The 25126-nt window shown below is 50.1% G+C and overlaps 1 protein-coding gene across 2 annotated transcripts; it reads left to right on the forward strand.

Annotated features, from left to right (window-relative positions):
* The first annotated feature begins 6020 nt into the window (after positions 1 to 6020).
* Positions 6021 to 23916, forward strand: B3GALT4 (beta-1,3-galactosyltransferase 4). Of its 2 annotated transcripts, none has more exons than XM_063123555.1 (2): positions 6021 to 6279; positions 22472 to 23916. In XM_063123555.1, exon 2 carries the CDS (start codon positions 22510 to 22512, stop codon positions 23551 to 23553), a length of 1044 nt encoding a protein of 347 aa, XP_062979625.1. In that variant the 5' UTR covers positions 6021 to 6279; positions 22472 to 22509; the 3' UTR covers positions 23554 to 23916. The 2 variants fall into 2 exon arrangements, with proteins under 2 accessions (XP_062979625.1, XP_062979626.1); XM_063123556.1 differs by lacking the exon at positions 6021 to 6279 and adding an exon at positions 14778 to 14822.
* Positions 23917 to 25126: the final 1210 nt, after the last annotated feature.

A 25126-nucleotide genomic window follows, 5' to 3' on the forward strand; every position in this document is an offset into this window, starting at 1 on the left:
ATACCTTGAAGGGGGGATTTGATGTGTGTAAAAGGGAATTTCATTCTGTGAGATTAGTCTATGCTCCAGGTGAAAGGTTAAGAACTGCCCCCAGCATTCCTTCATGGTGGATTCTAGGTGCATCTTAGACAAAGGAAAAACTTTCAGCCAATCAGTGTCGAATGTAAGCTGTGATGTATGAATTGTATGCACCTTACCTTGTATTGGCAATGTAACCTAGTTTGTTAACAGAGCACGGACCAGTAAAGTCCATTAAAGATAAGAGCACTGACCAATTATGTTACTAACAAGTGATGTAACCAGAGCCTATATATTCCAGAGGATCCCTTTGTTCGGGGAGCTCTTAATTTGCATTTCCCGCTGGAGCTCCAATGTTGCAACATTTACTAATAAACTTTAACTTGCATTCTCCAACCCGGTGTGTTTATTGGCAAAGTATACACTGAGGGAGCGGCCTGTCCAGCCCTCAGGTTTGAGGGCTAACACCTTTACACCCCGTATCATGGATCTCAAGGTATCTGGGTGGTGCCTACTCAAGGGCATCTATGTACAAAACAAACCCTATCAACAGGGACCGGTTACAATATGGGAAAATCAACGTGTGAAGAAACATGGGAGGGATGGGACACAGGTTGGTTAACATCTTGGCTGCCAAATGATGGTTAAGCGGAATTGTTATGGTAATCGCTGTAATGCTAACAGCTTGTTTAGTAATACCATGTTGTTTACCTTGTTTAATGACGCTTATAAAACATATGCAAGAAAGCTTTACATATAGACAAATGCCTGCCCTATATATGGAATTGCAACAGCAAGAAACAGGGTTACATGCACAGCTTTGAAGAAGTAAGAAAAGCTAAGGAGGGAATTGTAAGAGCCAGAGTAACGCCATTAGCTCTAAGTGAGAAAGGCACGTAGCAAAGCCAGAGACACATGCATAGAATAGAGCTATTGTTCGCCAGAGGAAGTTAGCAGCATAGACTAGAAGAAAGGAATGTAGAAAATTGAAACATGTTGAGCTAGATAGCACAGGGACATGCGTAGTATAGACAAATGCTGACCACCAGAGTGTAGTTTACTTCGAGGTATAAAAAGTGACCGCACCCTCCACCTTTTGTCCGGTCTGCTATATGCTTCCGCACCCTGACTTGCAAGCAGTAAATCAATAAATCGATTTGTTTTGGCTTCCACTTTTGCATGCTGGCTGATTTCTTGGGGCTTCCATTGGTTTCGCCCACAGGAGAAAGAACATGTCTTCTAACACCCACACCCCACAACCGCTCACACACACCCCACAGTCAAAGCTGTAATTTGCGCAGCTTGAAAAAAACCAGGTGCCTCTGCTTGATTTTCTAATCTGAGCAAACAAGTGCGTGAATGCAAAATGTGAGCACTATAAAAACACTATAGTGACGCTTCAAGAAACGCTGTGATGGAGAAATCGGTTCTGTTTCCACAGACACTGACAAGCAGACCCCCCCCCCCCAACCTCCCGGCAGAGTCTCTTCATAGAATCATAGAATGGTAGAGTAGCTGCATTAATAGAAGTAGAGCTTCCAAATCGCGTGAGGTCCTGGTTCCTCTCTATTCAGCCCTGGTTAGGCCTCATCGAGAGTATTGCGTCCAGTTCTGGGCTCCACCATTCAAGAAGGACGCAGACAAGCTGGAGCGTGTTCAGAGGAGGGCAACCGGGATGATCAGGTGTAGGGATCTCCTGTTGGATCCTGGAATGGATCCTGGTTATGTTTCCAGGGATTTACTAATTGCTGAGGAGCTGGAGGAATCAGAAGACTCAGCAGAAAACTTAAAGGTCAACGTTGCACCTGGACATTGATGTCATGATTGAATAATTGGTGTCTTGATTGTTTCAATTAAGGGATTGCAAGCAGTTGCGTAATTGTACAGTTAGCCTATAAAAGGATTGTATTCCCATGTACATGTATCAGAGATCATTGTATCACTGTATCACTCCATGTATCAGAGCTGTTTTGACTGACCATATGTAAGTATTTGTATTTGTGATTGCCATAACTAAATTATATTTTATATGCCAGTAAAGGTTTCTTTAAACCTACTGAAAGTCTCTGTCTTAATCTGTATCTGTGCTGACTGTGCTGGAAACCGCTGCAAAAACTCTGTTATAAGATTATTGGCCAGAAGCCCAGTCTGGCAATAACTAAAATAAGGTTGTGAATATTAGAGCAACATATCCCAATATCTCCCACACCGAAGTAAGAGGCCGAAGTGATGATTGGTAAAATCTTACTTTATTGAGAATACATCCAGAGTTTATATACCCATTTTCGTGCTCGCTCATTTCCTCCCCCCTCCCTAAGTGAGTCAACGTCCATTGTCAGGTTTGAGGAGATTAACTTTTCTCATTACCAGAGTTTGCTAACTAGCTCCCTTAACCTGTTTATTATTATTATTATTATTATTATTTATTTATATAGCACCATCAATGTACATGGTGCTGTACAGAGTAAAACAGTAAATAGCAAGACCCTGCCGCATAGGCTTACATTCTAATAAAATCATAATAAAACAATAAGGAAGGGAATGCAAACAGGCACAGGGTAGGGTAAGCAGGCACAGGGTAGGGTAAAACTAACAGTATAAAGTCAGAACAAAATCAGGTTTTAAAAGCTTTTGTTCCGCGGATTAAGCTGGAAGTCAAAACATGACTCACTGCTCCCAGACAATTCAACAATAGGGAGATAAGGAGTTTGTCACCTCTGCCTTTTATCTCCCGACAGTTTGCTGGCTGCAAAGACTCAGGCGTTGTGACATCCCCACAATCAGGGGTCTGGAAACAAAGCCCTATGAAGAGAGACTGAAAGTACTGGGCATGTTTAGGCTGGAGAAGAGAAGATTGAGGGGAGACATGATAGCACTCTTCAAATACTTGAAAGGTTGTCACACAGAGGAGGGCCAGGATCTCTTCTCGATCCTCCCAGAGTGCAGGACACGGAATAAGGGGCTCAAGTTAAAGGAAGCCAGATTCCGGCTGGACAACAGGAAAAACTTCCTGACTGTTAGAGCAGCACGACAATGGAACCAGTGACCTAGGGAGATGGTGGACAACTGTCATAGAATAGTAGAGTTGGAAGGAGCCTACAAGGCCATCCAGTCCAACCCCCTGCTCAATGGAGGAATCCACCCTACAGCATCCCTGACAGATGGCTGTCCAGCTGCCTCTTGAAGGCCTCTAGTGTGGGAGAACCCAGAACCTCCCTAAGTCACTGGTTCCATTGTCGTACTGCTTTAACAGTCAGGAATCCACCTTAAAGCATACCTGTCAGGTATGCTTTAGGGTGGATTCCTGCAATGAGCAGGTGGATGGACTTGATTTTTCTTCTGCTGCCCCTTACGCCTGGAACGCTCTTCCAGAACACTTGAGAACTACAAACTCAATCACTGCTTTTAAAACTCAGCTAAAAACTTTTCTTTTCCCTATAGCCTTCAAATATTGAGTTTGTTCTGACTCTATACTGTTTAGCTTCACCCTACCCGGTGCCTGTTTACACTTCCCTGTGCCTGTTTGCATTCTCCTTCCCTCTTTATTGTTTACTACAACTTATTAGATTGTAAGCCTATGCGGCAGGGTCTTGCTATTTACTGTGTTATCTGTACAGCACCATGTACATTGATGGTGCTATATAAATAATAATAATAATAATAATAATAATAATAATAATAATACTATTCTATGATTGTATGGGAACCTGAAATGATACAAGCTCTGTAAAAAACTGTTCTTCTTTAAAATTGCAGATGGGGAAATATACAATGGAATGTTAAATTCAAAATATGCTTTATTTTTGGTATAACTGATATTTCTGCGGTATTGTTTTTTGAGGGAGGGCTTTTTATTTCTTGTAGGGGAAAACCTTTGCAAAGATATATGTATGTGTGTGTGTGTGTGTGTCCCAATTATTTGAGGCAAAATTCAGCCCAACATAAAACACTGTTAAGTATCCGAGTTTGCCATGGAGGTGGTTGGCAATGCCAAGGCAACTATGCCGACCTACTCAGACATCAGTCCCTTGTGTTGGGTGAGATATATAAACCCAAATAACAGCCTCCATCCGATCTGTGCTTCCTCAGAAGTAAGACCCGTTGCAATCAAGGGAGGCTCTTTCCCAGGGCAAAAGAACTGCAGCAGACTTGAGTTTGTCTTAGTTCTTCTCATTTATGTATGTATGTATGTATGCATTTATGTATTTATGTATTTATGTATTTATGTATTTATTGCATTTCTATACCGCCCAATAGCAGACAGGGTCAGACAGGGATGCGTACTAGCTCCCACTCTTTTTAATTTATATTTAGCCGATCTTCCATCTGTTCTTGTACCAATACAATCTCATCCACCAAAGATAGGCTTAACAAAGGTTTCAATTCTACTTTACGCAGATGATGCGGTACTTATATCGCAAACCCACCTGGGTCTAAAGCATCCAATGAACAGCTTTGCGGCCTTTTGCCAAAACAACAGCCTTTCAATTAATTATCAGAAGTCGAATGTTCTGGTTTTTTCTAGGAGGAGGGTTACCTTTCCCTGGTCAATGGAGGGTGTGTGTGTGTAAAAATCAACCAGGCCAACTCGTACAAATATCTAGGCCTATGGTTTTATGAAACACTAAAATGGAACACTCATAATAAATATGCTAAAGCTAGGGCAGAGAATTTAATCGGGGCACTTTCTCGTTTTTTTCCCTCCAGGGGTGGGCAATACATTCCAGCTGCCACTCAGGTCTATAAAGCAAAGGTGGTGTCCCAATTTCTATTTGGTGCCCCGATAAGGCTTCCTCTTTATAAGAACTCACTGGAAGGTGTCCAATCTTCCTTTCTAAGGCTAATATTTGGAGTCCCAAGATGTGTTGCTAGTGCAGTCTTAAATCTGGAAGTTGGGTTGAGTACCCTAAAATGTATAGGGTGGATACATACACTCTATTTCTGGCTGCGTTGCAATTTAAGTCTTGTCCCTAATTCGTTCACCTCAATGGTCTGGACGGGCTCTTATAAACCTCCATGGGTGAAAGCAGTTCAGCTAAAACTTACCACCATAGGGCTCTCCCAAGACCACCTGTTATCCCTGGACCTGGGTAGCGCCAAAAGGATCATTAAGCAGAGACTCCTGGACATTGATACTCAGGAACTACAGCTAGCTTCACGGGGCCCATGTTCCCCGTATGCCTTGGGGCTATGGGATCACGACCAAAATAGTGTACCTCTGTATTTAAGCTGGTTATCTATACCCAAATATAGGCGGGCATTTTCCCTAGAAAGGCTCAATGCTATGCCTTCTAGGGTAATGGAGGGCAGATTTGGGAAAGTCCCACTATTAGTTAGATGCTGCCCCTGTAACAACGAGGAGGTGGAATCTATCTCCTACGTATTATTCAACTGCAGCTTCTATCAGGAGGCAAGAACAGCCCTTATCCATCCTTTCACGCAACGATTACCTGGACGATCGTCCGTGACCCTTACGTCGGTCCTTTTACAGGGTCAAGATAAGCATGCCACTGAACAAGTTGCTAAACTTCTTAATCCCGCAATCCTTGCCAGATCAGTTATGGTGGCAGGATTTTCCTTTGCTTTTAGCACAGAACTTTAAGGAGGCTCATGTAATCATACTCTGTTTTAATTTCATGTATTTTAAATATTTATCATGTGTTTTTATATGTTTTATTGGTCTGTTGACTGTAATAAAAGGAATTGAATACTAACCATGAGGACTAGGAACTTGGAAAACAGTGATCATTCCTATTTGCTCCGTTTTGTTGTGTTTCCAGCGCCCCTGGGGTGGCGCCGTGGGCCCCAATCCCAATGCTCTCCGCCAGCCACGTCTCGCTCCGCCTTCCAGGCGCGGGGGCGGGGAGCCTCAGGCCGCGGGAGGGAAGGTCGGCCCGGGCCAATGGCCACTCGCCGGTCCTGGCACTCCCAGGCCCGGCCCGACGGGGCAAATTCCATCGCTCGGCGGCTGAGCGCAGCCGCCCTGCCTGCCTGCCTGCCTCCCGCCCGGGCTTCCCGGAGGCGACCGAGGAGAGAAGGGGGAGGAGCGCTTCGCAGGCCCCTTCGTGCCCCCTGCCCAGAACGTGGGTGTGTGTGTGTGGGGGGGGGGATCCTTCCTGCAGCATCTCCTTCCACCCGGGCCCCTGGACGACTCGGCGTCAGAGAGTTGTAGCTTCTAGAAGCCGGCAGCTTCTCTTCCCGTCCTGCAAGGAGACCTGCTTTTTTCCTCGGAGCGCGCGGCCGGGGGTGCCAGTGAAGCAGGTAAGCCCCCCCCTCCCCCGCGCCCCTCCAACCTGGGCTGCGTGTGTCTCCCCCCCCCCCCCCCCCGCGCACCCGCGCAACGCCTCCCGGGCACACACCGTCACCCGCCACTCAGAGGTCAGGTCCCGATCCCAGCTTCGCCCTGAAGTTCTCCTGGGATCCCCTCGGCCCAAGCACAAGCTCTCAGCCTTGACCTACCTCGCAGGATTGTTGTGGCGGTAGAAAATGGGACGGGATCTTGCATTTGTCACTTGGGTGGGATATAAATCCAAGTATTTCATTATATACCTGTGTGGAGGAACCCGAAAGGGCAAGTTCCCGAGGTTCGCTAGTTCCCTAGGTCAAAGACTCTCAAGACACCATTTCTCTCATCTTGGAAAAGTTTTATTACCAGCAGCCTGCAGTGCTGCAAACCCTGGAGGATCTGAAGGACGGCCCACTAGTTGCCAGCAATGCTAAGATACTTATAGGGTCACATCCTCAGAAGCAACAACAGAACTTCCTCATATAATAAACCAATCATAATACAGTTTTGCCATACAGTAATCAATGATAGACAAGGCATTTATGCATGTGCAGAGTGCAGATAATTCTAAGACTAGAAAAACAATACGTAGATGGGTATTGCAACCCTGGAACATCTGTTCCTTTGTGGTTGCTACTCTTCCTGTCCTCACCAGAAGGCTCACACTTTGACTAATGTGTCAACATTATGGATGGAAAGGAGTCCCTAGAGGTGGTGACCTGCAAAGGGTGTGCAATGTTCGTGTTTCTGCCTGAGCTCAACATGGCGTATACCTGCAACAAGTGCAAGCTGGTGGCACTTTTGGAAGAAAAAGTGAGAGGACTTGAGCAGCGAGTGTCCACCCTCCAAGGAATAAGAGAAGTCGAGGAGTTCTTAGACCGAACGGTGGAACTGCAACAGCAACAAGAAGCACATGAGATTGAAGAGCAACAGCCAGCTGAAGCAGAAGTGGAGTATGCTGAGGGGAGGAAAGCCAATGAAGAGGAAACTCCCTGGAAAAGAGTGACAGTTAGGAGGGGAGGAATTAGAGGGCGTTCTGCACCGGTGGAGCCATTGGAGTTAAGCAACCGCTTTCAGCTTCTGGAGAATGAGACTGAAGGACAGTTTGCAGAGGAAGAAGTACAGGAGGCACCATGCAACAGTGACCAAGAGACAGAAGGTAGGTCAACCAAGAAGAAGAGAAGAGTAGTCGTTGTGGGAGACTCCCTGCTGCGTGGGATTGAAACCCAAGTATGTCGTGAAGACCCATGGACTCGCCAGGTGTGCTGTCTCCCTGGAGCACAGATTAGAGATGTGACTGAAGGGTTACCAAAGCTCATAAAGCCCACGGACACATACCCCTTTCTTCTCATCCATGTGGGAACAAATGATGTCGCCAAGCAGAGCTACGAAGAAATCATTTCAGACTTTGAAGCTCTGGGAAGGAAACTGAAGAACTTTGGGGCCCAGGTAGTTTTCTCATCCATCCTCCTGGTTCTTGGAAGAGGATTAGAAAGGGAAAGAAAAATACTCCGGATGAACGACTGGCTACAAAGGTGGTGCCGTCGTGAGAGTTTTGGATTCTGGGACCACGGGCTACGCTATTTGGAACATGGACTGCTGGCAAGGGATGGGTTGCACCTCACAAGGGCTGGAAAGAATGAGTTCGGCCACAGCATGAAGAACTTCACCAGGAGGGCTTTAAACTGAATCTTAAGGGGGTGGGAGACGTAAATTTTGAGGCAACAATGGATGAAGGCCCATGCACCACAGTACAGAGAACAGCTCCAACAGAGTCCCAAAATAGTGTCCGCAACAAGGTAGGAACAAAGCCAGACTATAAAACACATGGTCTTCGATGTCTATATACTAATGCCCAGAGCATGGGAAACAAACAGAATGAACTTGAACTCTTATTACATGAAGGCAAATACGACTTGATAGGTATAACTGAAACTTGGTGGGATGACTCCCATGACTGGAATATAGCAATTGAAGGATATAACTTGTTCAAAAAGAACAGAAGAAATAGAAAGGGAGGCGGAGTTGCACTATATGTTTAAAATACCTATCCCTGCACAGAAATACAGGCGGATGAGACTGGGAGCCCCGTCGAGAGCGTCTGGATTAAAATAAATGGGGCAAGGAATAAAAAGAACATGATAATCGGAGTCTACTACCGACCACCCAATCAAGGAGAAGACGAGGACGAAACTTTTGAGAAACAAATTGCCAGTGTTTCAAGGAAGTGTGATGTAGTAGTGATGGGGGACTTCAATTACCCTGATATCTCTTGGGAGACCATTACTGCCAAAAGCGGCCCTTCCAAGAAATTCCTGACATGTGTGGGTGATCACTTTTGTAAAGGAAACCACACTCAGCCAAACCGGCTGCCCACTGGATTTTGCACAGATCTTGGAATAAAGCACACAGCTCTCAATTTGAAAGGGTTAAGCCCAATCCTTTATTGAAATAGGAAGGGTAAGAGGCAAGCATTTACATCAGATTAGCTACTAAAATGGATACATAAACCCCGAACCCTCACCAGCAAACTAAAACATTTGTTACAGAATATACTTCCCCGCAGCCAGGTGTCCTTCAGCTCAGGCACCGGCCTCACATTTGGTAGACTTTTTAAGGCCCCTCGTTATTCTACTCCTCCCCCTCCCTCCGGAAGGGCCAATTTCTCTTTCACAGTTGCAAATTGCCCCAAGGTCACTTCTCTTGGTCTGGAAACAAAGCCCTATGAAGAGAGACTGAAAGAACTGGGCATGTTTAGCCTGGAGAAGAGAAGATTGAAGGGAGACATGATAGCACTCTTCAAATACTTAAAAGGTTGTCACACAGAGGAGGGCCAGGATCTCTTCTCGATTCTCCCAGAGTGCAGGACACGGAATAACGGGCTCAAGTTAACGGAAGCCAGATTCCAGCTGGACATCAGGAAAAACTTCCTGACTGTTAGAGCAGTGCGACGGTGGAATCAGTTACCCAGGGAGGTTGTGGGCTCTTCTCCCACACTAGAGGCCTTCAAGAGGCAGCTGGACAACCCTCTGTCAGGGATGCTTTAGGGTGGATTCCTGCATTGAGCAGGGGGTTGGACTCGATGGCCTTGTAGGCCCCTTCCAACTCTGCTATTCTATGATTCTATGATTCTATGATTCCATAGTTTAACTATGTGCTGTGTGAAGAAGTATTTCCTTTTATTTGTCCAGGATCTCCCACCAATCAGTTTCATGGGACGATCCCATCAGGTTCTAGAGAAATGTCTCCCTATCCACATTCTCCATACCATGCATAATTTTGTACACCTCTATCACCTCTAGCTTCCTTTTCCCCCCAGCTAAACAATCCCAGTTGATGTCACCTTCCCTCGTAGGGGAGATGCTCCAGCCCCTTCATCATTTTAGTTGCAATTTTTCCAGCTCCTCAATATCCATTTTTAGGTGTGGTGACCAGAACTGTACACAGTATTCTAAGTGTGGTCGCACCATAGATGTGTATAAGGGCAGTATGAGAGTGGCAGGTTTATTATTTAATCATTCAGTCGCTGAACCTCATCTGCCCCCATCTTCCTCAGGACCGTCAAGGTGTGAAAGAACCTTTGCCATGAAATTTCTCTTTCCCCCCTTCTGCAGTGTAATGCAGGAAAAGGCCCCCATCCTAAACTCACATGCGGAGGGAGCTGGTCTGCCACCGTGGCCCGTGTGCCTTTCCTGCCCGGGAATGGTGTGAAGGGGGCCTCGCTGGCTCTGGCTAGTTTGGAGGACTCCCAAGAACACGTTTTGGCATCAGGAGTTTTAGGGTGATGCAGTAATCGGACCCCCACAACCCCCCCACCTCAGTTAAGAGTATGTAAATCAGCTTTATGAGGTTGTGGTTGTTGCTGTTGTTAAATAACAGGTTCAACACACTGAGGGCCTATTTCCAAGAAGAGACCCAAGGGGGTCTGGCCATTCACAGCTCCACATCCTGACTGCCTAAAGGCACATTACGTCTGGAAGAGGTGATGAAAAAGGAGTACGTTGCTGATGGTGATGCTTTACGTAACCAAAAATCAAGTTCCAAACAGCGGTGTCCCTTTTTAAACCTGCAGGGAGATTGGTTTGCTAGGACATGGGTGTGTGTGTGTGTTTTTAATCTTTTGGGCACCCTGTTCCCGTTTCCCCAGGGAATGGATGAAGTGACGCTGGTGGCAGGCAGGGCTGAGATCAACAGTGTAGCAGGAACAGGGCGAGTGGCAGCAGGTTTTTGCTCACCTGCTCTGAGAAGGGACAGCCCCAGCTGAAGGCCCTGGGATGTGTTTCTCTTGTGTGTCTTGGCTGCCCTGGAGATCCCCAACCATCCGGTCCGGGTAGGTGAGCTGAGCCTGCCGCTCGGCCCAGGCAACTTCTCGGGACGGGCGTGCTTTGGTGAGCGGCGAGGGGGGGCTTTTTGCAGACTGAGACACACACACGGCAGGCGTACCTGTGGCTGGGCCCTGGGAGGGGGGGTGCTGGCAGCTGGGGCGTGAGTGGCGTGGCGGTGGGCGCAGCGGCTGCAGCAGGCAGAGTGAGGGACACACCACCCTGGGCCGTCTGCTGCCTCATGCGGCTGCCACGCTTTGCCTCACGGAAGGGCCGGCTCTGGCCTTCCAGCCCCATGGGGAGGGTTTTTGCTCAGCTTAATAATGTGGGAGGGAGGGAGGGAGGGAGGGAGGGAGGTTGAACACACCCACCCCTTGACCACTGCCCTCTCAAGGTCAATTAAGAACTGCCCTGGGTACCAGTGGGCACTGAGGGCTCTGGGGATTTGGGGCTGGGGAGACAGATCGGGCCTTCCTCCTACGCGGAAGGGCAGCCATGGTGATGTTTGCATTTTATATGTCTATTAGCATCCCCCCCGCCCCGCCCAGCTTCGAAAGAGGGCTGTGCTGCTTCTCCCCAATTGCGGCCCGGGGGCTGCCTTGCCCCATGGGAGCCCCCCCTACCCCAGGGCCAGCCTTGCCCTGAAGTGCCTCAGGGTCTGCGCTCAAGCACAGCCGCCTCCTTCCCTCCCCCTCCCCCCCCCACAGCTCATGTTTCCTCCTGCAGTTCCCTTCCCTTCCCTTCCTGCTTGTCCCTTCTGGCATTCAAGAGGCAGCTGGACGACCACCTGTCAGGTGTGCTTTATTGTGGATTCCTGCCTTGAGCAGGGGGTTGGACTCGATGGCCTTGTAGGTCCCTTCCAACTCTGCTATTCTAGGATTCTAGGATTCTTTTTAGGCTCCGAAGGCCATTTTTGCAGATAACTTGGGTGGTCCCACATTTGTGGGTCAGGTTTGCTCCTCGAAGATGCTCATTTCCCCCCTCGGGTTTTCAACCACGCTCCCAAACGGGGCCTGAGGCAGCTTTAAGGATGCCCCCTGGCACCGTGCGTGGTGGGAAAGCGAAGCCCCGGCCGCTCTCAGGGGTTGCGGCTTAAAGTGTAAAGCGGTGTTTGGGAAAAGGAACGAGGGTCGTGGGGAGCCACCCACCTCTTTCTGGCCGGCGTTCTTCGTGCCTAAGGGGTCTTGAGGGGAGAGCAAGTCGCCGCGCTCCCGTGAGAGTTTGCACGAAGCCGTCTCTGCCCAACGGGGCCCCGGCCGAAGCACTCCGACAGCGACCGGAGGCGTGCCTCCCTGCCACAGGGCCGTCCGTCGTTCCAGCCAAAGCCCCACAAACGCACGCAGGAGCCTCCGGCAAACGGGAGGAAAGGCATTATTTGCAGGGTAAATATTTTGACCACGTCACGCCCTTCTGCTCCCCAGCCCTACGGCCAGCGCGTTCACTGCCACAGCGCGTTCACTGCCACCGCCTCACTCGGCCAGGTGTCCTCTCCGAAGGCCGGCTTGCCCCTCCCCCACGGCCCCAGGCACCCTTTCCTGGGAGTCGACTCTGAGAAACCCGAAACCTTCCTGAGGACGCTGGGCGGGCGCTGTTCACTGGAGGTGGACGTGGCTGTGACCACACGGGGCTCAACAGGGTCCTTTGAGTGGCCCCCGCAGCTGTTTGGGGTTTCCGGCTCCTCTCCTTGTGTATCTGCCTAGTTGCTGGGGAACATGGGTGGGAGGGTGCTGTTGCACCTGTGTCCTGTTTGTGGGTCCCTGGTCAACAGCTGGTCGGCCGCTGTGCAAACACAGTGCTGGACTAGATGGCCCCTGGGTCTGATCCGGCGTCAGGGCACTCCTGAGGTTCTTACGTGTTTTGCATACAAAAATACGAAAGCCCTAAATTACATCAGCAACAGAACGTTTCAAGTATTATTTATTATTATTATTTATTTATTTATATAGCCTGTAACCACAAAGGAACAAAGCAACTGCAGTCCGATCAGAGCGGGGTTTGTGTGTGTGTTTGCTTTCTGGAGGAGAGGCCCTGCACTGCCCGTAAAACCTTCAGGCGGGACGAGGAAAGAATCCCCGCCTGAAGCCCTGGAGAAACGTTGCTGCCAGTCAGAGTCGACAGTACTGGGCCAGTTGGACCCAGGCTCTGACTCCTTCTGAGATTCCTAAACAAATAGGAAGAAACAATTAGGGCCTCAGAAGAGCCCTGATGCTGGATCAGACTGAGGGTCCATCTAGTCCAGCACTCTGTTCGCACAGGGGCCAGGCAGCTGTCGGCCAGGGACTCACAAAGCAGGACACTTTTCCCAGCTCTGTGATATCCTTTTTTTAGGTGTGATGACCAGAACTGTCCACAGTATTCCAAGTGTGTTTTGTATAGATTTGTATAAGGGCAGTACGATACTGGCCGTTTTATCCTCAATTCCTTTTTCTTATCATGCCTAACCTGGAGTTTGCCTTCTTGACAGCGTCCGCGCACTGGGTGAGCATTTTCAGTGAGCTGTCCAATAACCCAGAGCATTGCTATAACTAGTCACAAGCCAGGCAAAGCTTATGCAAAGAAATGTATTTCCAAAAGGGTTTGAGATTTGTTTGTGATGGGCGGGTAACAGCATGATGAATTGCCTGCCTGAGGCAAGGGTTGCGGCTGTCACACACACCAGCTAGGTAGCATAGCAGAAAGTGCTGGGGTGGAGTCCGTAGTCATGTTCCATGTTGGTACCAACAATGTGGGGGAAATGTAGTCGTGAGGTTCAGGAAGCCAAACAGGTTGCGAAGTGGGAGGTTGAAATCCAAGGTGGCTTTCTCTGAAATGCTACCAGTTCCACGCGCAGGGCCAGCTAGGCAGGTGAAGCTGAGGAGTCTCAATGGGTGGATGAAACAGTGATGGAGAGAGGAGGGGTTCAGATTTGCTAGGTCCTGGGGGACATTTTGGGACAAGCTGGACCTGTGCAAGAGGGATGGGCTCCAAAAGGCCACTTGGAGACCACTCTCCCCAGGCGTCTTCCAGGGACCGCCACTGATTGCTTCTTTGGGTCAGGTATTTAGATAAACTTGCTTTTGGGGACTGATTCAGGGCAGTTTATTCTGGCCCAATGAAAGCTAAAAAAAAAACCAAAACAAAATGCTATTAAATGTGAAGCATACTAAAAACAAAGGAATAATAGAAAAGCAAATTATTATTATTTTTTATAAAAAGCAATAAGTTGCTGGAAGACATGCAAATAAAACAGCTGATCAAAAAAAGAAACGAAAGGGCTCTCTATGTATAGATTTGCTTTGCACCTCCCTTTTCTATCAAAGAAAAAGGCATTCAAGGCGGCATCATAACCTCCCCCAACCTCTGACGGAGGTCCCGGCGGGGCCTTGTGCAGCTCGTGTAGGTGGGGGGGTCATAGCCCTCTTAGGGCCGCCTCCTCCCCCAACCGGGGCCCCCCCAGATGCGTTGGACTACAACTCCCAGCACATTACATTTCTGGAATGCCCTCAGGTTGGGAGGGGCTGCGGGGGGGGGGCTTTCCAGGCTGGGGAGGAGGAGCACCAGCCAGGGGAGGGGGAGGCGCCGGCCAAGGGTCCCTCCGCCCCTCCCTCCTCCTCCGCCATGTCGCTGGCCCGGAAGGGGCAAAGAGGAGAGTGGGGTGTGGAGAAGCGAGCCCCCCCCCTCCCGAGAGCAGGCGTACTTGGGGTGCGCCCGTGGGTTTTGGGGTGGGGGCTCCCCCTCTTCGGAGTGCAGGAAGAGGAGCGAGATGGCCCCCGAGGCAGCGGGCCAAGCCTGTAGCCGCGGCGGAGGGGTTGCCCCTCCCCAAATTTTCTCGCCCCCTTGCATTGTTTTACAAAAAAATAATGAAAGAAACAGTTTACGATCTTGCTTTTAAGAGGCCTGCAAGGCAGAGGCACTGTCCACCCCCCACCCCCCGCCGCTGCCCGAACGTGAAGGCCGGCTGGCCCCGGGCCTCTCCGGGCGGCGTCTGCGGAGGCGGCGGAGCGGATGCTTGGAGACTGGAGACTGGGCTACGCAGCGCCGGAGGGGAGGGGGGAGGGGTGGCGGTCCCTGGAGGCACGCGGGGGGGAGGGGGAGGGAGCCAGATGCTTCTCGCGCGGGTGGTGGCGCCGGGCGAGGCGGAGGGGCGGAAGAGACGAGGCTGCGCGGGGCTTTGGCCGCCTCCCTCCCGGCTACGGAGGCTGCAGCGCGAAGGGGAGGTGAGCCCAGCGACCCCACCCCTTCAAGGAGCGCGCCCCTCCCCATCTTCTGTCCCCCACCCCACCCCCACCCCCGCTCTTGGGCAGAGGCTCTTCGCTGTAATTGGGGAGGGGGCGCACGCTCGTGGGCAGGCGGGGGAGAGGGGGGCTGGCTGGGTAAGGACCCCCCCCCATCCCAAGGGCGGGGGGGGGGAGAAGCGGCTCTCTCACCTTCCTCCTCGATGAAAATGCGCACCCAGCGCGCGGCCACAGTCAAGAAGGCGAACTCCATATTGGGCATGCTAAGAAAAGGAATGGAGAACGAAACGGCCAGTATCGCACTGCCCTGCTCCAACTCTGTGGTGCGGCCAGGCTTGGAATACTGTGCGCCGTTCTGGAGCTGGGAAAAGGGCAGAAAAGGGCACCGCACGTGATTGCGGGGCTGCAGCATCTCCCCTGTGAGCGAAGCTAATGACAGCTGGGATTGTTTAGCTTGGAAAAAAGGAGGCTAAAGGGAGACATGACAGAGGTGGACAAAATGATGCCTGGTGTGGAGAAGGTGGAGAGGGGGACATTCTTCTCCCTCTCTCAGAGCACTAGAACCCAGTGGGGTCATATCCCCTGAAGCTGATGGGTGGGAGATCCAGGACAAATAAAAGGAAGGACTTGTTCACACAGCGCAGAGTTAACTTTTAGAACTCACTGCCCCAAGATGTGGTGATGGCCACCAAGTTGGATGGCTTTAAAAGGGGGTTGGATACAATCCTGGAAGAGGAGAAGGCCATCCATGGCTACCAGCCCTGATGGTTGTGTGCTACCCCCAGTATACGAGGCAGTAACCCTGTGTGCCCCAGTTGCTGGGGAACATGGGTGGGAGGGTGCTGTTGCAACGGTGTCCTGGTAGTGAGTCCTTGGTCAACTGACAGCTGACTGCTCCCTCCAGTGTCAGAGAGCCAGTGTGGTGTAACGGCTAGAGTGTTTGCCTGGGAGTCGGGAGATCCGGGTTCTAGTTCCCACTCAGCCATGGAAGCCCACTGGGTGACTTTGGGGGCGTCACAGACTTTCAGCCCTACCAACCCCATAGTGTTGTTGTGAGGATAAAATGTATGCCACTTTGAATCATAGAATAGCAGAGTTGGAAAGGGCCTAAAAGGCCATCAAGTCCAACCCTTTGGGTTCCTTGGAGGGGAAAAAAAGTGGGGATATAAATGCAATAAATAAATCAATAAATGTGCCAGTTGCTGAGGAATGCGGGTGGGAGGGTGCTGTTGTACCATGTCCTACTTTGTTTGTCCTTGGTCAACGGCTGGTTGGGCCCTGTGTGAATAGTGATGGACAAGATGGACCCTGGGACTGATCCAGCCTGAGGGCTCCGCGTGTGTTCTTTTGGGTAAGTCATGCCAGTGGGCCAAAGCCAGTGTTGTTCTTGCCCTGGTGTCAATCTGGCTGCTGCATTTTGCCCAAGGTGCAGCTTCTGAACCATCTTCAAGGGCAGCCCCACGTAGAACGCATTGTAGTAATCTGCCTTAGAGGTCACCAAGGCACCAACGACTGGAGCCACATAGTTACCGTCCACGCAGGGTCCCAGCTGGTCACGAACCAAAGTTGTAGAACCTGAGGCCCCACGTGGCCAAGACGGCTCCAGGAGAACCCCCGAGCCACGACACCCACTCCTACAGGTTGCCCCTGTGTCCACATGACAATAAGGACCCGAGAAAGAGCCTTGAGCACCCAAGCCACAGGGGGGATGGCCTTTTTGTGGTGGCCCCGGCCAGCAACATTCCCTCCCCAGACGCTCTCCAGCCCCAGAGAGAAAGAGAGAGACTCACTAACCACTTATGATGAGTTCTTTGGGTTTGTCAAGAAACATGTGGGCGGGCCTGATCCAGGAGACTTCCAAGCGGCCTCAGACAAAGTCCCTCATCAAAGACACCTGAGCAAACCTTTGAGGGCGCCTTTTGGATCAGAAACTGGTTAAAGAACTGAAAGCAGAGAGTAGGAATTGTTGGGATATGATGGTCTAATATTTACAACCTTATTTTAGTTATTGCCAGACTGGGCTTCTGGCCAATAACCTTATAACAGAGTTTTGCAGCGGTTTCCAGCAAAGTCAGCACAGACACAGATTAAGACTGAGACTTTCAGTAGGTTTAAACAAACCTTTACTGGCATATAAAAATATAATTTAGTTATGGCAATCACAAATACAAATACTTACATACGGTCAGTCAATACAGCTCTGATACATAGATGGAGTGAGTGAGTTACATGTACATGGGAATACAATCCTTTTTATAGGCTAACTGTACAGTGATGCAACTGCTTGCAATCCCTTAATTGAAACAATCAAGTCACCAATTATTCAATCATGACATCAATGTCCAGGTGCAACGTTGACCTTTAAGTTTTCTGCTGAGTCTTCTGATTCCTCCAGCTCCTCAGCAATTAGTAAATCCCTGGAAACATAACCAGGATCCATTCCAGGATCCAACACCCCTTCTTATGTTTACACTGGATTTAACAACACATTGTACAGTTATTTACATTTGTCCTCCCTGAAACCTAAAGTTTCACAAACTTCCCTGTGTTTGGTGGGACCTAGTGGTTTTGTGAACATGTCAGCAAGGTTTTCTTTAGACTCACAATAAACTAACTTTAAACTTCCACTTGCTATATGTTCCTTCACGTTTTGATACTTTATAGCTATGTGTTTGGATTTGGATTTGAACATTTCTGTGTTGGCCAAGTCTATGCATGCTTGTGAATCACAGTAAACAGTTATTGGCTTCTCCACCGGGGCCTTAAAGTCCTTTATTAACTGAATTAGCCAAGTAACTTCTCCACACAGTTCAGATAGAGCACCATACTCCGCCTCGCAATACGATATAGAAACAAACGCTTGCTTCCTGGACTTCCAGCATATCGGTGCCTTTCCAAATGTCAAAACGTATCCAGACGTGGATTTGCGGTCCTCGACACAGCCACCCCAGTCTGAATCCACATAGCATAACAACTTTTTATCTGCCTCGGCAGATAACTTCAAGCTATGATTTAAGGTCTCTTTCAAATACCTCAAAATCCTTTTCACTGCTTGCCAAGCAGGCACAGTTGGTTTAGCAACAAACCTGCTTAAAATGTTGACAGAAGCAGACAAATCTGGCCTTGACCAATTCACTAAGTACATCAACATTCCCACCACTGAATGATACAAGCCTGGATCACTAAAGTCCTCTCCTTGTAGATTCTTTAGGGCTTCCAGTTCCATAGGGCTTTTTGCTGGTTTGCATTCAGACATTCCACACCGTTCCAGCAAACTCAGAATTTTTTGCTTTTGACTTAGCAAAAAACTTCCATCTTCTGCCCTGTTGATTTCAACTCCTAGATAATTTTTTACAACACCTAGGGATTTTAAATTGTACCTGCTACTCAGCTGCTCAGCTACTTTGTTGATTTCAGCGTCACTAGAACAAGATATTATCAAGTCATCCACATAAATCAAAATAGCCTTGTAGGCTTTACCTTTTCCCTTTGTATAAAGACAAGGGTCAGCTAGGCTTCTTACAAATCCCATTTCACTCACCAGAGTATTGTTTAGTAAAGAATTCCAGCACCTAGCACTCTGCCTAAGCCCATAAATCGCCTTCTTTAGAAACCACACGGTGTTGTCATCTGTTTCTAAACCTTCAGGCTTCCTTAAATAAATTTTCTCAACGATTGGTGCATTGAGATAGGCAGTTTGGCTGCAATAGTCAAAAACAAACGCAAAGTCTCTGATTTGGCTGTTGGGGCGAAAGTTTGGTCATAGTCGACCTCCTTAACCTGGTTGAACCCACGGGCGACCAGCCTAGCCTTGAACCTCTGCTCCCCTGTTTCTAGCTGCTTGAGTTTAAATACCCATCTGCAAGTTTTTTGCCCTACTGGCAAACTCGTCTCTTCAAACACTCCGTTTTCTCTGAGACTGTCTAACTCTCTCTGCATGGCACTTTCCCACTGCTGCCTCTCTAAAGAATTCAACTTCTTTACTTCAGAGTACGTTCTAGGCTCATAATTCACACAGCAAGCTTCAAAGCTGTACCGTTTTGGTGGTACGCCTTTATTAATTCTTTGACTGCGTCTTGGAGCTTCTTCCTGCTGCTCTTCCTGCCTTAACTCTTGAGTCTCAGTACTCTGACGGTTAACCAACAATTCAGGCTCCTGCCTGCTTTCTAGTTCTACCAGCACTTCTGGGTTGTCGTGCACCTTTTTCCAATTCGCTTCACTAAAGTTAGCTGATCTAGAGACCACTATCCTTCCCCCTTCGCACAAGAACCTCCAGTTGTTGTGATCATAACCTACGAATCTCAATTTAATTCCCTTCGGAGAAAAAGTACGTCTCTGTGAAATTGGAACATTTACAACAGCAAAACTCCCCCAAGTTCTCAAGTGCTTTAGATTTGGTTTCCTGTTGTAAAGCAAAAAGAAAGGAATGTTATTTATGGTTTTAGTCCAAGTCCTGTTACAAAGGTAATTGGCTGCCACAAACGCTTCTCCCCACAATTGTGGCTCTGCTTCGGCGTCCTTTAATAAACTTTGCATTTTTTCTTTAAGCACGCCGATGCGCCTCTCAACATTGCCGTTCTGATGCGGTGTCCTCGGGCTGCATAATTTATGACTTATGCCAGTCTTTTTACAAAACTGCTTAAAGCCGTTCGATTGGAACTCGCCTCCACGATCCGTCAAAATCTCACGTATTTGCTTCTGGAGTTTTCTCTCTATGAATTTAACCCATTTCTGCACCGTGCCTAAACATTCAGATTTGTGCTTTAACAAATATACCCACGAAAAACGGGTTTTATCATCCAGAATGACTAAAGCATATCTGGCTCCTCCATAGCTCTCTGGAAACGGGCCGGTCAGATCCATGTGCACCAGTCCCAATACGTGTTGACTCCGCCAGTCTCTGACACGTGGAATATTCCTCTCCTTAGACTTGGCAACTTTACAAATCAAACAATCCAGAAAATTGTTGCACTTCTGAACCTTTAAACCTTCTGAAAAATTCAGAGTTTTGTTCAGAACTTTAAAATTTGAATGTCCAAGTCTCCTATGTAAAACATGGATGCAATTGTCATGGTTAGGAACATTTTCAAAAGTTTCCATACAACCTGCTTGCACCTCTGGAGTTTCTTCCTCATTTGGATTGTCCTGTATAAAATACAATCCATTCTGCAGCTTTGCAGTTCCTCTTAGGAGTCCATGCTTCCGAATAAAGCATTTGTCTTTTTCAAAAGACACACAGAAACCTTTTTCTGTTAAACTTGACACTCCTAGAAGAGAATAACTTAAACTGGGAACAAACAATGCATTATCAAAGCATTCTTTCAAAAAAGGTAGTCTGCACGAGCCTTCGCCAGACACTTGAACTTTTTTGCCATCAGCCAGCGTGATAGATTTTTCAGAAGAGTCCCTGAAGTCCTGGAAGAAGTCAGGTCTATTTGAAATCACTGTAGAAGATCCAGAGTCTATGAGCCACTGGAAGCTCTTTCCTCCTGCTTGCTTGCAGAGCTGACTCCTTTCTTCCGCCATCACTAGCTGCACTGACTTATTCTTCCCTCTGTCTTCTTTGTTGGGCTCTGATTGTAATTTAACTCTACAATCCTTTTGCAAATGTCCCAACTTCTGGCACCTGAAGCACCGTAGAGGTTTCTTAGGTTTGGGCTTTCTCGAAGTTGAAAACGCTGACTCATTTTCCTCCTCCTTCACCAAAGCCTTAACCTCTTCATACCCAGACCATTTTGCAAACGCGTCTGGTTTATCGCCTGAACTGCTTTGGGCTGACTTTCTCAAAGTCCTCTTTTGACATTCTTCTATCAATCTGCCCGATATCAAATTTAAAGTCACGTCTTAGATCCGCATTGCTTCTAAAGTTGTCACCAGCACGTCCCAGGACGGTGGTAAGCTCGACAAAACCACATACGTTTCATTTCGTCACTCAGAGGTAAGCCTGCTGCATTTAGACTTTCAAAACAGTCTCTTAATTTCTGCAAATGGGCTTTTACATCTTCTCCCTCTTTCATCAGTGTGCGGTAGAGCTTTCTGGTTAAACTTATTCTAGCTCCTGCGGTATCCCTAACATAAACAGCTCTCAGTTTAGTCCAGATAACATCAACTGTGTCTTCTCTGTTTATATACGACAGTTGGTCATTTCTCATGGACAAAACAATGTGGGCTTTCGCCCGGTCAGCGCGACGTCTCCACTCCTGTAAATCTGCTGCATTCAAATCTTCTGCTGGGGCATCTGTTACAACCTCCCTCCCACAAATCAAGATTTCTTAGGCTCATTTCTAATTTGAATGACCATGACATGCAATTTTCGTCTGTAAGTAATTCCATAGGGACAGTGTTCCCAACGTTTAATGCCATACTTTCAATTTAACAGGTTGTTTCTGATATACAACCCCTTCAGTGGTTTAATTTCTTTTAGGGCCTGACCAGCTATACAGTTTCAGCTTCCTCAGTGCCCCCTTAAATTCAAAACCACTCTTGCCAGTTCTCTCCGTGTGATTTTTCAGACACCAGCTATACGAAATAGCTTTCCGGCTGCCTGTTCCTACGACTTTCAACAAAGACGCTCAGGAATTTAATCAACCACGGCTTAATCCTTCAGTCCTACTGTTCTTGCTGTAACCACTCTGCTTGCTGGTTGTTTTGGGACCTGGGCCCATAACCTGTTGGGATATGATGGTCTAATATTTACAACCTTATTTTAGTTATTGCCAGACTGGGCTTCTGGCCAATAACCTTATAACAGAGTTTTGCAGCGGTTTCCAGCAAAGTCAGCACAGACACAGATTAAGACTGAGACTTTCAGTAGGTTTAAACAAACCTTTACTGGCATATAAAAATATAATTTAGTTATGGCAATCACAAATACAAATACTTACATACGGTCAGTCAATACAGCTCTGATACATAGATGGAGTGAGTGAGTTACATGTACATGGGAATACAATCCTTTTTATAGGCTAACTGTACAGTGATGCAACTGCTTGCAATCCCTTAATTGAAACAATCAAGTCACCAATTATTCAATCATGACATCAATGTCCAGGTGCAACGTTGACCTTTAAGTTTTCTGCTGAGTCTTCTGTTTCCTCCAGCTCCTCAGCAATTAGTAAATCCCTGGAAACATAACCAGGATCCATTCCAGGATCCAACAGGAATAAGGGTCCATTCTCCCGAGGGAGGGAAGTAAACAGTGGGGTCCCACAGGGATCTGCATCGGGGCCAATTCTTTCCCACTTGTTCATAAATGATCTGGCATTAGGAGTGAGCCGAGAAGTGGCCCCAGGGAGTTCCCGACCACCAGATAGAGTGAAGACCACCCATTTGGATGGCTTTAAATGGGGAATTGAGACACATTCTGTGGAGGAGCAGGCTATCCAGAATTCCTCTGTACACCAGTTGCTGGGGAACACAGAATCATAAAACGGCAGAGTTGGAAGGGGCCTACGAGGCCATCGAGTCCAACCCCCTGCTCAAGGCAGGAGTCCACCATAATGCAACGTGGATGGGAGGGTCCCCTTGCGGCTGGTGGGCTACTGGGTGAACAGACTGCTGGACTACGCAGGCCCTGGGTCAGATCCAGCACCAGGGATCGGACCTATGATCTCCTTCTATTCCTCTTGCAGGGCTTCACCTCTGGCGGCTTCCTGACTCCAGCTACCACATGGCACTGCACTCCTGCCCCAAACGCCCCCGGCTGATGTGGGGGGTCTTGGCCACCCTGGCGACTGTCTCCGTGGTGAGCTTCTTTGGCAGCGGCAGCCACGAAGAATTTCTCTCGCACTCGCTGCCTTACCTCCTGGCTGGCGGGAGGCGCCCCATCAGCGCCCCACTCCTGCCCTCCTCCGACGCCTTCTTCCTGCTGCCGCCCCTGGACGCCTGCAGCCCGAGGGCCCCAGCCCTGCTGGTGCTGGTACCCAGCGCCCCTGGCCACGCTCTCCAGCGGCAGGCGGTGCGGGACACCTGGGGAGGGGTGCGGTGGGCCGGCAAGTACACCGTCCGGACGTTCTTCGCCCTGGGGCTGCCTCCGGAGCCCTCCCAGCAGGCCGCCCTAGAGCGAGAAGCGGCCGCTCACAGAGACCTCATACAGGGGCGCTTCATGGACACCTACGCCAACCTGACCCTCAAGACGCTGGCCCTCTTGGGCTGGGCGGCCACCCGCTGTGATGGGGCCCTCTTCGTGTTGAAGGCCGACGATGACATGTTCGTGAACCTGCCCGCCCTGGCGCAACACCTGCAGGGGCTCGCCAGACCCCTGCCCGTCTACCTGGGGCGGATCCATTGGCGGGTGCACCCCATCCGCGACCCCCGCAGCCGCCACTACGTGCCCACCTCGCTCTACCTGGACGCCACCTTCCCGCCCTACTGCAGTGGCACAGCCTACGTCCTCTCGGGGGACGCGGTGGCCCCCATCCTTGGAGCAGCCCGCCTGGTGCCCCCGGTGCCCCTGGAGGATGTCTTCGTGGGCCTCTGCGCCCACCGGGCCGGCATCGCACCGCAACACCTGGGCCGCATGTCGGGCAGCTCCAGCTTCCCCCCGGACCCCTGCTGCTACCGGGAGGTGCTGTTCAGCGTCCACGGCGTGACACCCTCCGACATGGTGGACATGTGGGACCGGGCGGCGCCCCATGAGAAGATGTGTGGCCACCTGCAGCGGGCCCTGGGGCTGCTCCGGTGCAAGGCGCTGGCTAGGCTGGCGGGGTTGTGAGGGGGAGCCCCCTCCTGGCCATCCGGGGACGGAGAACCCTAGAGTTGGAAGGGGCCTCGAAGGCCATCAAGTCCAACCCTCTGCTGCTCCAGGCAGGAAATCGGCCTGCCTCGGGCGGCAGCTGCAGAGAACAACCGGCTCAGCTGACAGAAGGAACGCGCCCGATACTGGGGTGGGCCCCCTTTGGCTTCTCCGCCCCCCACAGCACCTCTGCCGCCCGTCCCCAGCCTGGGTGCCAACGGGCGCCCTGACATGGAGCCCCTGGACTATGCTTGGACGCCGTTTTTGCTCTGACTCCAGCGTTGCCCTGTTTGGGAGAGCGGCTCGGCTCGGCTCACAGGCGGTGCCTCCAAGACCCTGCCCTTCGAGGCCGGGCGCTCGCCTCCTCCTCTGACGACGGAGGCTGCGCAGGCCCTCGGCCACCTGTCTGCCCAGGCCGTGCCGACGCAGAGCCTCAGGCAGGGCTGTGCGGGGAGACCTCTTGGGTGCGAAGCTCAAAGGGGGGTGAGAACCCTTGGACGGGGGTGGGGGACCTCCGGCCTACCTGGTGGGAGAGAAAATGGGGTTCTCCAGATGGCCACAGCCTCTTCCTCCTGGCCACTCATGGCTTGGTGATTTCCTGGATGTGGTGCGGTGTCCCTTCCTGGCCAAGGGCGGAACTGCCGCCCTGTCTTATTGGGCAGAGGAGCTTTGGCCCGCATTTGGGGGACGTGGTGGGGGCCGCCAGGTGCTTCTCCGAACCAGACAGGGCTCTTGGCTGAAAGGGGCCGTGCCCCCGGTCTTAGGGGGTGGGGGAGAGGCCGAGGAAGACCCCGGGCTTCCTGGAGAAGGCCCCCGAGCCGGCCTTGGGCCAAGGACTGGCATGGCACCCCCCCTTGACAGGATGCTGAAAGCGAGGGGCCCTGGGCCTGATCCAGCGCCAGGCTCTTCTGAACAGCAGCGAAAGGCCTTCGCCCCCCCCCCCTCCAGCTCTCTTCTACCAGGGCTCGGGGGGGGGCTCCCTCCCTCCCTCCCAAGGCCCAGAAAGCCCCACAAAAGAGCGTTCCCAGTTCCCTGCTTGAAGGTGATCCCCAGGCCCACCCCCACCCCATTGAGGAATGGTCTCATAGAATCATAGAATAGCAGAGTTGGAAGGGTCCTACAAGGCCATCGAGTCCAACCCCCTGCTCCATGCAGGAATCCACCCTAAAGCATCCCTGACAGATGGTTGTCCAGCTGCCTCTTGAAGGCCTCTAGTGTGGGAGAGCCCACAACCTCCCTAGGTAACTGATTCCACCGTCGCACTGCTCTAACAGTCAGGAAGTTTTTCCTGATGTCCAGCCGGAATCTGGCTTCCTTTAACTTGAGCCCGTTATTCCGTGTCCTGCACTCTGGGAGGATCGAGAAGAGATCCTGGCCCTCCTCTGTGTGACAACCTTTTAAGTATTTGAAGAGTGCTCTCATGTCTCCCCTCAATCTTCTCTTCTCCAGGCTAAACATGCCCAGTTCTTTCAGTCTCTCTTCATAGGGCTTTGTTTCTAGACCTCTGATCATCCTGGTTGCCCTATTCTGAACACGCTCCAGCTTGTCTGCG

Source organism: Elgaria multicarinata, chromosome 3 (genome assembly GCF_023053635.1).
Source record: "Elgaria multicarinata webbii isolate HBS135686 ecotype San Diego chromosome 3, rElgMul1.1.pri, whole genome shotgun sequence".
In the NCBI taxonomy this organism is placed as follows: Eukaryota; Metazoa; Chordata; class Lepidosauria; order Squamata; family Anguidae; genus Elgaria; species Elgaria multicarinata.

What these genes read in the sequence shown, in the direction of transcription:
- B3GALT4 (XM_063123555.1), top strand. Translation starts at nt 22,510, where the DNA reads ATGGCACTGCACTCCTGCCCCAAACGCCCCCGGCTGATGTGGGGGGTC.